This window comes from Salvelinus sp. IW2-2015, linkage group LG20, assembly GCF_002910315.2.
Source record: "Salvelinus sp. IW2-2015 linkage group LG20, ASM291031v2, whole genome shotgun sequence".
Classification (NCBI taxonomy): domain Eukaryota; kingdom Metazoa; phylum Chordata; class Actinopteri; order Salmoniformes; family Salmonidae; genus Salvelinus; species Salvelinus sp. IW2-2015.
Window position 1 is genome coordinate 47895940 of NC_036860.1, and position 15363 is coordinate 47911302.

The 15363-nt window shown below is 42.3% G+C and overlaps 1 protein-coding gene across 1 annotated transcript; it reads left to right on the plus strand.

Moving 5' to 3' along the window:
* Window positions 1-1447: 1447 nt before the first annotated feature.
* On the plus strand, window positions 1448-5498 carry cwc15 (CWC15 spliceosome associated protein homolog). Its single transcript, XM_024013306.2, has 7 exons — window positions 1448-1556; window positions 2163-2304; window positions 2473-2585; window positions 2800-2891; window positions 2999-3109; window positions 4825-4967; window positions 5052-5498. Exons 2-7 carry the CDS (start codon window positions 2174-2176, stop codon window positions 5179-5181), a joined length of 720 nt encoding a protein of 239 aa, XP_023869074.1. The 5' UTR covers window positions 1448-1556; window positions 2163-2173; the 3' UTR covers window positions 5182-5498.
* Window positions 5499-15363: the final 9865 nt, after the last annotated feature.

Below are 15363 nucleotides of genomic sequence, written 5' to 3' on the forward strand. Positions count from 1 at the left end.
GTGAGTACTACAGTCAATGTGTTGGTAGAACTTCGGTAGCATTTTCCCAAAATTTGCTTCGTTAAAATCCCCAGCTACAATAAATGTGGCCTCAGGATATGTGGTTTCCAGTTTGCATAAAGTCCAGTGTAGTTCTTTGAGGGCCATCGTGGTATCGGCTTCCCTTTGGTGGTAATACGGTCGGCATTAGATTGTGAGGTATTCTAGGTATGGTGAACAAAAGGACTTGAGTTTCTGTATGTTATCACACCATAAGTAGTAAATCATGAAACATATACCCCCGACTTTCTGCTTCCCGGAGAGGCCTTTATTCCTGTCTGCACGATGTACTGAGAACCCAGACGGCTGTATGAACGGGGACAGTATATCCTGAGAGAGCCATGTTTCCGTGAAACAGAGTATGTTACAATCCCTGATGTCTCTCTAGAAGGAGATCCTCGCCCTGAGCTCGTCTACTTTATTATCCAGACTGAACATTAGCGAGTAATATACTCGGAAGTGGTGGATGGTGTGCACTTTTCCTGAGTCGAACTAGAAATCCACTCCGAATACCTCTTCTCCACTACGCTGTGTTTTGGAGCAGCCTCTGGAATAAGTTAAATTGCCCTGAGGGCTACGAACAAAGGATTCAATTCGGGAAAGTCGTATTCCTGGTCGTAATGCTGGTGAGTTACCGCTGCTCTGATTTCCAAAAGTTCTTCCCGGCTGTATGTAGTTACACAAAACATTTTCTGGGCTAATAATGTAAGAATAACACACCAAAAAACAAAATACTGCAAAGTTGCTTAGGAGCTAGAAGCAGAGCTGCCATATCTGTCAGCGCCATCTTCCTATTTTAAGTGTTTCTAAAATCCCCTATGGGAAAAATGAATGGTGGAAAAACGATTGGAACCATTTCTCTGTTTGACCGCTAGGTTTTGTGGGTATTATGACTCATACTGTGGTACTCTATACTGGCAGCCATCTCATTCAGATTGCACCTCAGTTAAAAAATGCAGTTAAAAACGTTCAAAACAAATGGGACCTCAGAAATCTCTGACTTCCGACTTCAGTGCATTCAAGATAACTGGGGAACTCAAAAAAATATATTTAAAAAAAACTCAGACTGGGAAAAATCGTTTTGAATGGTCATCCAACTCGGGAATTCGAAGTTGGAAACTCAGGCATCTTTCTACAGCTCCAACTTTCCGAATTGAAGATCACTGACATCATGATTCGACCTCGTTTTTTGTTTCCAGTTTCTTGAAAGTACAAAAAGCAGCARACGGACCGTTTGTAGAAAGGTAAAAGTGCATCTGGGAGACGTCACACACCCAAGAAGGCTCACCAATCAACCGACGTAAGTCATTAATGTTAATGCCTTTGGCTCCGGCTATCCTACGAAAGAAAATTTCGCATACGGCGTAACGTCACGTTTCAACCCGTCCAGTTGGTGGCGGCAATACACCTTTTTTTGGGTTGTAGTCCGCCATAAAACCCACAGAAGAAGAAGGACGGCGTGACGTCACTATTTACATCTACAGGGCCTTTCTCTTCCTCATAGTGTGAGGAAAAAGGTACATTTCCTCGAAATTATTCCATATTAGCTTGCTAGCTAGTTGATTTTATTTAAAAATAATAATAATATAGTTATATTATTTTTGTAAACTTGTAGCTGTGGTTACTGTATGACTTATTTTTCTCGCTGAAAAGATAGTAAAGCTAACGTTAGCTGGCAGCCAGCTTGCTAGCTAACAACCCCGGTACACATAACTTACTACTTAGCGTAGACGAGTGTGTTGGTGTTTGCACAGCAATAATCAATACCAAGTTTGTACTAAATTCCACGCAATGCGGAAATCGTTATTAAATTTGCTTTACTAACTAGCTGTATCGGTTGGTTAGCTAGCCATATAACTAGCTAGCCTAGATGTCTGTGTTGATTAAGTACAGTACTACTAGCTAGCTACCGTTTCTCGCCAGCTACTCTTTATCTCAGACGTCCACCGTTTGATTGTTTCATCATGGCGAGTTAGCTAACTAAATACGTATTGAGTTATGTTAACGTGACATAAAAAGACGTTGTCAAGTGATTTGATGTGTTAATGGATGATTAGTTATGTATGTGTTGCCATTTATGTTCTCGCTAGCTAGTTATATTTCCTTGGGTTTTCTATTTTTAGAGCTAACAAAAATGACAACAGCCGCTAGACCAACGTTTGAGCCAGCGAGAGGAGGGAGAGGGAAGGGAGAGGGCGATCTCAGTGCCTTGTCCAAACAGTACTCAAGCCGAGATCTGCCTGGTCACACAAAGATCAAATACAGGTGAGTGACACAAGTAACAAAACCTATTCTTGTTGTGTTTTGACATCTTGGCATCAGTCTTTCCCCATACCATATGGCTTAGTGCTGCACTGCACCAGTAGTTGGGAACAGGTCCCTTTGGTTGACGGTAAAGTGATGTCTCACTGTGTCCCTGTCTCATCCCCTCAGACAGCCCACCCAGGATGCCCCCGAGGAGGTGCGTGCCCGTGACTTCCGCAGAGAGCTGGAGGAGAGGGAGCGTGTTGCTGTCCGGGAGAAGACCAGAGAGAGGGGACCTAGAGGTGGGTATCCAGGCATACACATAAACTCAGACCTGAGGTAAAGATTGAACTGAATGTAAAATATTGTCTGCTGTGTGTAAAGAAGATCAAGAGAATTTAGCATCTGACATACCATTATGCCCAAAGGTTATTTTTTGTTGACATGAGTCATCTGCAGGGGCTTTCATCTCAAACAAGTATCATTGAAATTGTGGTTTCTCGTTTTAATTTTCAGAACACACCACATCTTCATCCTCGTCCTCAAAGAGGCCCAGACTAGATCAGATCCCTGCTGCCAACCTTGATGCAGACGACCCCCTCACTGACGTAGGTGCCACATGTTCATCCACCTGTCACATTAAAGTCTGTGCTTTAAAAAAATAAAATGTAAGCTCAGCCTCTAACCTTTTATTGTTTTATGTTTTTGGGTGTAGGATGATGAGGAAGATGATGACTCTGAGGACAGTGATGATGATGACACTGCAGCTCTGCTGGCTGAACTGGAGAAGATCAAGAAGGAGCGGGCTGAGGAGCAGGAACGCAAGGTAAGGCCGCCAACGCAGAGATACGAGTCGCTACAAGATAATCAATAGCTGCACGGTCACAGTCGTGCCAGTTGAATCCAGCCAAGTGCAAATGGCTTTCTCCGGTATTGCTGAGTAGTAGAAGAGAATAGGGCTCAATTGACCTGCTAAATTAATGGGTTGTTTTGTTTGAAAAGTATGTGGACACCTGCTAGCCGGACATCTCATTCCAAAAACATGGGCATTAATATGGAGTTGGTCCACCCCTTTGCCGCCTCCACTCTTCTGGGAAGGTTTTCCACGAGATGTTGGGACATTGCTGCGGGGACTTGCTTCCATTCAGGCACAAGAGCATTAGTGAGGTCGGGCAGTGATGTTGAGTGATTAGGCCTGGCTCTAAGTCGGCGTTCCAAATCATCCCAAAGGTGTTCAATGGAGTTGAGGTCAGGGCTCTGTGCAGGTAGTCAAGTTCTTCCACACCGATCTCGACAAACTATTTCTGTATGGACCTCGCTTTGTGCATCGGGGCATTGTCATGCTGAAACAGGAAAGGGCCTTCTCAAAACTGTTGCCACAAAGTTGGAAGCACAGAATAGTCTAGAATGACATTGTATGCTGTAGCGTTAAGATTTCCCTTCCCTGGAACTAAGGGGCCTAGCCCGAACCATAAAAAAAAAATAGCTCCAGACCATTATTCCTCCTCCACCAAATTTTACAGTTGGCACTATGCATTTTGGCAGGTAGCGTTCTCCTGGCATCTGCCAAACCCAGATTTGGCCGTTGGACTTCGATGGTGAAGCGTGATTCATCACTGCAGAGAACGCATTTCCACTGCTCCAGAGTCCAATGGCAGCGAGCTTAACACCACTCCAGTCGACACTTGGCATTGCGCATGGTGTTCCTAAGATTGTGTGTGGCTGCTCAGCCATGGAAACCCATTTCATGAAGCTCCCGACGAATAGTTATTGTGCTGATGTTGCTTCCAGAGGCAGTTTGGAACTCGGTAGTGAGTGTTGCAACAGAGGACAGACTATTTTTATGTGCTACACGCTTTAGCACTCACTGGTCCCGTTCTGTGGGCTTGTGTGGCCTACCACTTCACGGCTGAGCTGTTGTTGCTCCTAGACGTTTTCACTTCACAATAACAGCACTTAGTTGACCAGGGCAGAAATTTGACAGACTGACTTGTTTGATGGTGCCACGTTGAAAGTCACTGAGCTCTTCAGTAAGGTTGTTCTACCGCCAATGTTTGTCTATGGCGATTGCATGGCTGTGCTCGATTTTATACACCTGTCAGCAACGGGTGTGGCTGAAATAGCCGAATACACTAATTTGAAGGGGTGTCCATATTCTTTCGTCATTGTAGTGTATAATCCTGGTCAGACATTTTCTGACTTGGATATATACATATTGATTCAACTGTCAAACCCCATCAGAACCCAAAATATAAGATTGGAGTAAATCCCTCAAAACATGCATGAAACTAATGTTGATATATTGGCTGGTGAGTCCTTGCATCTATAGCTCTGTCTGAATTTCAGAGTGGTTACATTTGTTTCAACTCAGGACTGGCCCTTTATACATGTCTACTGTTTTTGTTGATTTTTGAGATGCTTGCAAGCAACTATTTGAACCTTTTATCAAGGCCAATCAGAAAGTGGCTAAAGTATTGATCTTAGCAACAATGAGAGCTTTGCACCTGGTCCTCTCTGTACACGTTTCGTGTCCTGTACCAGGAGCGGGAGCAGAAAGCTGAGGAGGAGAGGATCCGCATGGAGAACATCCTGAGTGGGAATCCTCTGCTCAACCTGGCAGGACAGCAGCAGCAGCAGCAGCAACAGATAGTCCCCACCCCGACTGCCTTCAGCGTCAAGAGGAGGTAAACACACACAAACACAACTGCCTGGGGCATGGCTGTGGATGACAGTTGTTTTATATCCTCTCTTGTCTCTTTCTCTCTAAGGTGGGACGATGATGTAGTGTTCAAGAACTGTGCAAAGGGAGTGGATGAGGCACGCAGGGAGAAACGCTTTGTCAACGACACTCTGCGCTCCGAGTTCCACAAGAAATTCATGGAGAAATATGTAAAGTAGAACTTACAACTCTGCTTTGAAGGTGTTTAATTTCACTCGGCTCTGCTCTGTTTCCAGTTCAACACTGACTGATAGGGATTTGTCTGAAAACATTGAATGAACCTGAAGAATGGAGGGACCCCCACACACCGACCGAATCCTCTGTATATAAATGAATCTAATGCTTGACATAAACAGATTAACTAATTTTGTTTAGTGTTAACAGCATTTTCTACCCTTGAAAGAAATGGTTGCAATTGCGACATCGGCAACTTTTTGTTATTTTGCTTTTAGCCTTTTTTTTAAGCGATGTTAATAAAAACAATAAATAAAACCTGTCTGTGAGAGGGCTTTTATTGTTTTGTCATTGCTTTTAGTTTTGTGCCCAGGAGTTATAATTCTGCAATGGCAAGCTCCACAGCATGCCTTTTCTCTCCTTTAATGTTTTGGGGGCTTATTTTGTGGTCATTGAAAGGCTAAGTGGCATATTACCTTCATGACTCATGCCTTTTAATTGAGATGAGGTTAAACCTTTCTGCAGAGGATGTTTATTTTAACTGAAGTGAATTGTTGGTTATACTTACTGTCAGCTGCAACCCACCCTGACTGACTGCCTCTACATCAAGAGGAGGTACACACACCGGTGAATGAGTCCACTGAATTAGAGGGGAGATTCAGTAACTCTTTAATGGACAATGGAAGTTAAGTAAAACTAATGCAATGTCCAAAAGCCGAAACACTGGTTTTACTTATGTTTTAACTTCCATTGTCCTCCAATAGTTGCTGAATCTCCCCTTTTATTTTAGTTTGCTCTTCAGTTCATGCACCTTGGTTGGAGAGCGAGGTTGCGGCAGTGCTCCCTTTGCTGAATGAGTCCAGCCATATTCTTCATAACGCATCACACTACTCTGTGGTAGAGAAATGTGGAAAGATGAATAAGTATTTCTATTTTGTCTGCTTTGATGAGCTAAGCTGTTCCCACTGAATGTCTTCTTTCGTTTGAATTTAAGCTTGCCAGGTGTTATTTTCCTCGTGGTGATAAAGGCAAACATTTAGCTCTGCAGATGTGCTTGACATTAATTTTGAGATGGTGTGATTGTATGTTAGTGTTGCAATAGACACATTCTTCACTTTAATTATGATGACATACATTTTCCTTTCAGCAAATTAAGTCCTCAGCCAGCAGTGCATCTCCAGGGAACTCTGTTCTGGGTGGTTTTCTTGACCTTATTCCATGTGGTTCCTGCCTTCTTCATTTCCTCCTCACTTCAATGGTAGGTAGGTCATTTGACACCTCCTGTCTCAGCCTCCAGTATTTATGCTGCAATAGTTTGTGTTGGGGGTCCTAGGGTCAGTCTGTTATATCTGGAGCATTTATCCTGTCTTATCTGGTGTCCTGTGTGAATTTAGGTATTATCTCTCTCTCGCGGAGGATCTGAGCCCTAGGACCATGCCTCAGGACTACCTGGCCTGATGACTCCTTGCTGTCCCCAGTCCATCTGGTCGTACTGCTGCTCCAGTTTCAACTGTTCTGCCTGCGGCTATGGAACCCTGACCTGTTCACCGGACGGGCTCCCTCTCCCAGACCTACTTTTTTCAACTCTCTAGAGACAGCAGGCGTGGTAGAGATGCTATGAAAAGCCAACTGACATTTACTCCTGAGGTGCTGACCTGTTGCACCCTCTACAACCACTGTGATTATTATTATTCGACCCTGCTGGTCATCTATGAACGTTTGAACATCTTGGCCATGTTCTGTTATAATCTCCACCCGGCACAGCCAGAAGAGGAATGGCCACCCCTCATAGCCTGGTTACTCTATAGGTTTCTTCCTAGGTTCTGGCCTTTCTAGGGAGTTTTTCCTAGCCCCTGTGCTTCTACACCTGCATTGCTTGCTGTTTGGGGTTTTAGGCTGGGTTTCTGTACAGCACTTTGTGACATCAGCTGATGTAAGAAGGGCTTCATAAATACATTTGATTGTTCAACCTTTCATACCAAAGTTAAGAATAGTACGCCTCGTGGGGAAACGTAGGAAAACGATTAACTGGCTGAATGTAACCCATGTTTTTGTTTGTTCAATCATGTTCAGTTCTACAATCTTACTTTGCTGACCTTGTAAACAATGTTTTTAGCCATTCTCAGAGGAAAACGGAAATAAAATAAGAATGCACTTGTTCATTCAGTTTGTTCCCTAACCATGCACTTTGGTTGAATGTATTGCCAGTATGCTTTTTCCTTGTCAGAATACAAAAAGGTACATGCCATTGGAAGACCTTCCACAGACAATGTTTGACTGGCGGTCTTTGTGATTGCAATACCGCAGTCCTCAGATGTACAGAAGTCATTATATTATCGGCTGTTCTCTTTCACTCAAAGGCTGAACAGTAATCATAAAGGGCCCCATTCTGACTTAGGAGAGACATAAATTCCTACGCACTTCTCAGTACATTTATCTAAAGCCATCCCTTTAAAGATGGTGTATCTTTAATTAGAAATTTGTCTACAGACTAGAATACATTGAGAGAAGAGGTTCAGAAAATAGGGATCAATGAAAGTCATCTAAATATATGCATATTCGTCTCTGTTTCAACACCAACTGGTAGATTTAAAAATACTCTGATCTTGTTAATGATTTAGGCACATTTTAGGGTTGTATGAATCATTAAAAAGCAAACTGGTTTGGAGAGCCTCTACGCATGAAATATATTGATGAATAAAAAATGGTGGTTTGAGTCATTCAGAAAATGTTTATGTTTAACCCAAGGTAATGTATATACAATTATAATAGGGAGAATAGTGTACAATAGCAGGCTATACCCTCATTTATTGCCTGCACTAGCCATGGAACTATCTAATGACATAGCCAAGTGTCGGGTTCAAACTGTTCGGTCTTGGTCTGTGCTCTGCTCTGCTCCATAACAATTTCATTCAATATTACGAATGATCCCCGCAACAACCACATGTCCGTGATGGAGTTCACAAAGGAAGCAAAAGAAGGTAAACTAAACAATGGAATGGAATGATAATGTAGGCTATACCAACTGAAGGGAACTAACAGTAAATTGAATATGTGTTATTAGGCCTACTGAGGGTCGAGACTGATTGTGGTATGGAATGATAATGTAGGCTATACCAACTGAAGGGAACTAACAGTAAATTGAATATGTGTTATTAGGCCTACTGAGGGTCGAGACTGATTGTGGTATGGAATGATAATGTAGGCTATACCAACTGAAGGGAACTAACAGTAAATTGAATATGTGTTATTAGGCCTACTAAGGGTCGAGACTGATTGTGGTACTTAAAAAGTTGGGGTAGCCTGTAATTACAACATTTGAGAGTGCCCATCCCTGCCAGTTAAAAGGCTGTAAAATGTTTATTCTGCATAATGGCACAGCACTTCATAAACTTTACTGTGGGAAAGTTGATATGCTTCAGTTTGCTGCCATATGACTGGTTTCACATGTCTCCAGCGATAAGGTAAAATATATCTAAAACAAGTGCCATTTATATTTACAATTCCCTTATCCAAACAGAATACTAATTTACCTAGCTCTTATCAATAGTGTTGCAAATTACAGTGCATGGACAATGGTGTTATTTCTATCGGAAAAAATAAAGTCAATTATTTTTCCACTTGGTAGTTCGCTGGACCTTATTCATGGTTTCGTCATGTGTAAAGTTGGTGGAATTATTAGGGAATTAAGTAAAGGTCAGAAAACTGCATATCTGTAGGCACACCTTCATTTATTCCATCTCCACCCAAAATGAATGGCAGGTGATTAGCACCCTATTCTCATGCTTAAGTTCAAGGTCAGAATACARATAGAAAGAGAAGTGCATAAAAAGGGAATAACGTTCCATTTACACACGCTTAACTCAGGTTGGAATCAGGGCCATAGCAATTTGCTGCTTAAAAAAAAATGACTGTATGAGATGAGCAAGCTGGAATAGCAAGAGGCTGAGCTGAGCTGAATAAGGGTTATTCACACTCCCATTCACAGCATCTACTGGACCATTGATCCCTCTTTGATCTCACTTTGTTCAAAGTGCCTATATATTTCAGATCTTGTTAAAAGAATGATATGGTTCAGCCTGTCAACTAGCAGCATTTAGACTGACTAAATAAGGATGTAATTGAAGGGTTACTCAGCYTCAGCAACCATCTAATTCTCTGACATTCTACTTGGCACTGTCAAAATTAAGCCAGGAAATTAGGATAGGTTTCTCAAATTGACATTTTTGTTTTGATGAAACAAAAGCTAAGAAAGACAATCACCACTACGTAAACTTTATTTGCAAAGAATCCAATTCTAGGTAGGAGCAATGTAAAAAATATATATAATGTTCTATTAAAATGTTCAATTTGCTGGAAGTTATGAGTTTTTCCTACCAAGGTCATTGCTAAGGTCCACTCATTAAAGAGCCAGTCTTTTCCAGACATTCCATTTATCTGTAAGCTAAGTGCTTCAGTATTATAAAAGGAAAGAGATTCCATGCTTTGGATTGAAACCCTCCACTGGCCAGACTAAAGGTGAAATCTCTCCAACTCAGTATCCTGTACCCTCTATGACCACAGTACCCTAATGTAGCAGCTACTATTCAAACACATTATGGCACATCACACAAAAAACAAGAAAGAGAGACTGAAAGCCAGCTTCTATCTAACATCATCACATCCACAACAAGGACATCAGCCAACTGAACCACGGCCTGAAGGTGGAGACAGTACAGGTGCAACAAAGCTGGGACCGAGAAACTGAAAGCCAGCTTCTATCTTCAGGCAATCAGACTGTTGACTATTCACTACTAGCCAGCCTCCGCCCAGTACCCTGCCCTGAGATTGTGTCACTGTTACTAGCCGGCTACCACCCGGTACACCACCCTGCATCTTATAGACGGCTGCCCTTGTACACAGTCATTAAACACTGGTCACTTGAATAACGTTTACATACCGTTTTACCCACTTCATATGTATATACCGTATTATAGGCAAGGTTCTTCCTATATACTGTCCATAATGTCAATACACACCATCATATGTCTCATATCTATATTGCCACATCACCATATTGTGATGCCCATGTTCCAGTCCCATGGAGTTAAAAATATCATTTATCATGGCATTAAACAAGATGGGACTGGTTGTGTGTGTGGTCCCATTTTCCATTTCACAAAAAGTGAGGGGTAACCGTGAGGGAGCTGTCCCAATATAAACCTGTATCAACCGTCCAAATAATACAACTCAAGATCCAATTATATAATCTCCCACAGATCCCTTAAGGGTACAGTAGTCCTTCTGGCTACAATTTGTCGTAGGCCTTTCCAGGGCTCTTTTGTGTGCCTGGCTTTGCATACAACAATCTCCGCTCAATCTCAGCTCTGAATAGTTATTGTTTTTATGCAGATTTTTTTTATATTAGCATGAAAATCTGTCACCAATTGGATGGAAACCTAGCCATGGTTGACATGGTTGTTGCATTCATCCATTTTCAGTCTTGTGTACTTCAACAAGTCACATTATGCTGGCTTGCAAAGTGATATGTACACTGAACAAGATATAAACAACATTTAAAGTGCTGGTCCCATGTTTCATGAGCTGAAATAAAAGATCCCAGAAATGTTCCATACCCACAAACATTCTATTTCTCTCAAATTGTGTGCAGAAATTTGTTTACATCCTCATTTTTCATTTGCCAAGATAATCCATCCACCTGACATGTGAGGCATATCAAGAAACTGATTAAACAGCATGATCATTACACAGGTGCACCTTGTGCTGGGGACAATAAATAGCCACTAAAATGTGCAGTTGTCGTCACACAATAGAATGCCACAAATGTCTCAAGTTGAGGGAGCGTGCAATTGGCATGTATTGGCAGCTGACTGAAAGAATGTCCACAAGAGCCGTTGCCAGAACATTTTATGTTCATTTCTCTACCATAAGCTGCCTCCAACATCATTTTAGAGAATTTGTCAGTAGATGCAACTGGCCTCACAACCGCAGACCACATGTATGGCGTCGTGTGGGCGAGCGGTTTGCTGATGTCAACGTTGTGAACAGAGTGCACCATGGTGGCGGTGTGGTTATAGTATGCGCAGGCATAAGATATGGACAACGAACACAATTGTATTATATTGATGGCAATTTGAATGCACAGAGATACCGTGACAAGATCCTGAGGCCCATTGTCGTGCCATTCGTCCACCACCATCACCTCATGTTTCAGAATGATAATGCATGGCCCATGTCGCAAGGATCTGAACACAATTCCTGGAGCTGAAAATGTCCCAGTTCTTCCATTGCCTGTATACTCACCAGACATGTCACCCATTGAGCAGGTTTGGGATGCTCTGTATTAACATGTACGACAGCGTTTTTAAGTTCCTGCCAATACCCAACAACTTTGCACAGCCATTGAGGAAGAGTGGGACAACATTCCACAGGCCACAATAAACAGCCTGATCAACTCTATGCGAAGGAGATGTGTCACGCTGCATTTGGCAAATGGTGGTCACACCAGGTACGGACTTGTTTTCTGATCCACACCCCTACTTACATTTTTTTTTTTTTAAGGTATACAGATGCATATTCGTATTCCCATTTCATGTGAAATACATAGACTGTGGCCTAATGAGTTTATTTCAATTGACTGATTTCCATATATAAACTGTAACTCAGTAAAATCTTTGAAATTGTTGTATGTTGCATTTATATTTTTGTTCAGTCTATTTATGAAAGTGCAGCTGCCTCTACTCTTAAACACCTTGATGCCGTTTTTCATAGCGCCTTGAGTTTTATCACAGAAAATAGTATTATTACTCTTCACTGCATTCTTTACCAAAAGGTTGGCTGGACCTCTTTGAAGTGACATCGATCACATCCTTACACTCTTTTTGTTTACAAGCCCTGCTCCACAAACTTCCGACTTACCTAACATCACTGTTAAGATTTACAATGACATGTTATCCAACCTGTTCACAGGGTTGGTTAACTCTGGAGACTCCTTTGGTGTCTAGAGAGTTAGGTCGGTTTCCTTGCGCCTTGTGTGTGGAATGATCTACAATGAACTTAAAAAATATGAATTGGTACTTCTAGGGCATTTCAGATGGCTGTAAGGGGACCTTTTTATTGAAGAATATGTCTGTTTTTTATGATTGCGTTTAGCTTTATCTGTATTGTTGTGTATAATAAAGTGTATTTTAATGTGTATATGAATCTGTAGTTTCATGTGTTTCTTCTATTTGGATGTGTATTGTGGTGCTATACAGGGCTCACCAGGAAAAAATATACTTGTCTCAGCATTGACTCCCTGTAAATGTAAAAAAAATAGAAATATTAAAGTGTGTCATTGTACCATCCCACCACTAGAGGGCATAGTAAGCTTTGTGTCTAAATCGAATCCAATTTTATTGGTAACATGGTTAGCAGATGTTATTGCGAGTGTAGCGAAATGCTTGTGCTTCTAGTTCCGACAGTGCAGTAACATCTAACAGTAATCTAACAAATCCACAACAACTACCTAATACACACAAATCTAAGTAAAGGGATGGAATAAGAATATATACATATGGATGAGCGATGACCGAGCAGCATAGGCAAGATGCAATAGATGGTATAAAATACAGTATATACATATGAGATGAGTAATGCAAGATATGTAAACATTATTAAAGTGGCATTATTAAAGTGACTAGTGATCCATTTATTAAAGTGGCCAATGATTTCAAATCTGTATGTAGGAAGCAGCCTCTGTGTTAGTGATGGCTGTTTAACAGTCTGATGGCCTTGAGATAGAAGCTGTTTTTCAGTCTCTCGGTCCCAGCTTTGATGCATCTGTACTGACCTTGCCTTCTGGATGGTAGCAAGGTGAACAGGCAGTGGCTTGGGTGGTTGTTGTCCTTGATGATCTTTTTGGCCTTTCTGTGACATCGGGTGCTTTAGGTGTCCTGGAGGGCAGGTAGTTTGCCCCCGGTGATGCGTTGTGCAGACCGCACCACTCTCTGGAAATCCTTGCGGTTGTGGGAGGTGCAGTTGCCATACCAGGCGGTGATACAGCCCGACAGGATTTTCTCAATTGTGCATCTGTAAAAGTTTGTGAGGGTTTTAGGTGACAATACACATTTCTTCAGCCTCCTGAGCCCTCACGTCCTCCCTGTAGGCGGTCTCGTCGTTGTTGGTAATCAAGCCTACTATTGTTGTGTCGTCTGCAAACTGCATGGCCACGCAGTCATGGGTGAACAGGGAGTACAGGAGGGGGCTGAATACGCACCCTTGTGGGGCCCCAGTGTTGAGGATCAGAAAAGTGGAGGTGTTGTTTCCTACCTTCACCACCTGGGGGCGGCTTGTCAGGAAGTCCAGGACCCAATTGCACAGGGTGGGGTTGAGACCCAGGGCCTCAAGCTTAATGATGAGCTTGGGGGGTACTATGGTGTTGAATGCTGAGCTGTAGTCAATGAACAGCATTCATTCTTACATAGGAATACCTCATCCAGATGGGATAGGGCAGTGTGCAGTGTGATGGCGATTACATCGTCTGTGGACCTTTTGGGGCGGTAAGCAAATTGAAGTGGGTTTTGGGTAAGGTAGAGGTAATATGTTCTTTGACTAGTCTCTCAAAGCACTTCATAATGACAGCAGTGAGTGCTACGGGGCAATAGTCATTTAGTTCAGTTACATTTGCCTTCTTGGGTACAGGAACAATGGCGGCCATATTGAAGCATTTGGGGACAGCAGGCTGGGATAGGGAGAGATTGAATATGTCCGTAAACACACCAGCCAGCTGATCTGCGCATGCTCTGAGGACGCGGCTAGGGATGCCGTCTGGGCCGGCAGCCTTGCGAGGGTTAACATGTTTAAATGTCTTATTCACGTCGGCCACGGAGAAGGAGGGCCCGCTGTCCTTGGTAGTGGGCTTCATCGGTGGCACTGTATTATCCTCAAAACGGGCAAAGAAGGTGTTTAGTTTGTCTGGAAGAGTGACGTCGGTGGTTTTCTTTTTGTAGTCCGTGGATGCCTGTAGACCCTGCCACAGCCGTTGAATTGTGATTCCACTTTGTCCCTATACCGACATTTCGCTTGTTTGATTGCCTTGCGGAGGGAATAACTACACAGTTCCTGGTTAGGATAGGTTTTAATAGTCACAGTAGGTACAACATCTCCAATGCACTTCCTTATAAACTCACTCACCGAATCAGCGTATAAATCGATATTATTCTCGGAGGCTGCCCGGAACATTTGCCAGTCCTCGTGATCAAAACAATCTTGAAGCGTGGATTCCGATTGGTCAGACCAGCGTTGAATAGTTCTTGTCACGGGTACATCCTGTTTGAATTTCTGCCTGTAGGACGGGAAAAGAAAATGGAGTCGTCCTCAGATTTGCCAAAGGGAGGGCGGGGGATGAAAGATAAAAGGAGAAGAGTGGTTCAATAAAGTTACTTAAGTTAACATAATTATCGGAAATTGAATGAGGGAAAGCGATAGAAAACGACAGATCCCTGTTAATATGTTTGGGACATGGCTTTCAGATCAAGGCTGAAATGAACCCACATTTAAAATCTGCAATTCTCTCATTCTTTTCTGTGAGGATATTTCTCTCTGGAATCACTGGAATTAAAAGGGAATTTACCCCTCCACATCTAGTCTACCAATAGTGGAACAGTCTGAGTGATTGTATCATTATGTACCAAACTGTTTTGGAGATTGAGCTTTCTTTTTCACACTGAAATATTGTCAAGTCATCATGGCCAGACCTTGGTTTACACAGCAGCTCCCATTCATTCAAACTGCTTCACTTCTGAACCAGAGGGCTCTGCTCTGGGCTGGGTGCAGAGTCACTGGCAAAAACATCAGACTCACTCTGTTATCTGACATTAGTCAAAGTAATGGAAAGCTGGTTAATCACTCTGTACAATAGAGCATGGCATTTAGAACTTCAGGATTGTTGGTTCAATTCCCAGCGCCACCCAAATGTAAAATTAATGCATACATGACTAAGTTGTTTTGGAGAAAAATGTCTGATAAAATGGCATATATTATGTATTTGTTATATTATCAGTGGGCTGGGCAGAGGTAGGGTTCTGATCAGGTAGATTAATCACCAATCAGCTTGCTAGAACTTTCACTAATTACTTTATTACTAATAACAGATAACAGTCTGCTGTTACTGCCAGCCTGATAGATCTGAATATAAATGTGTTTAT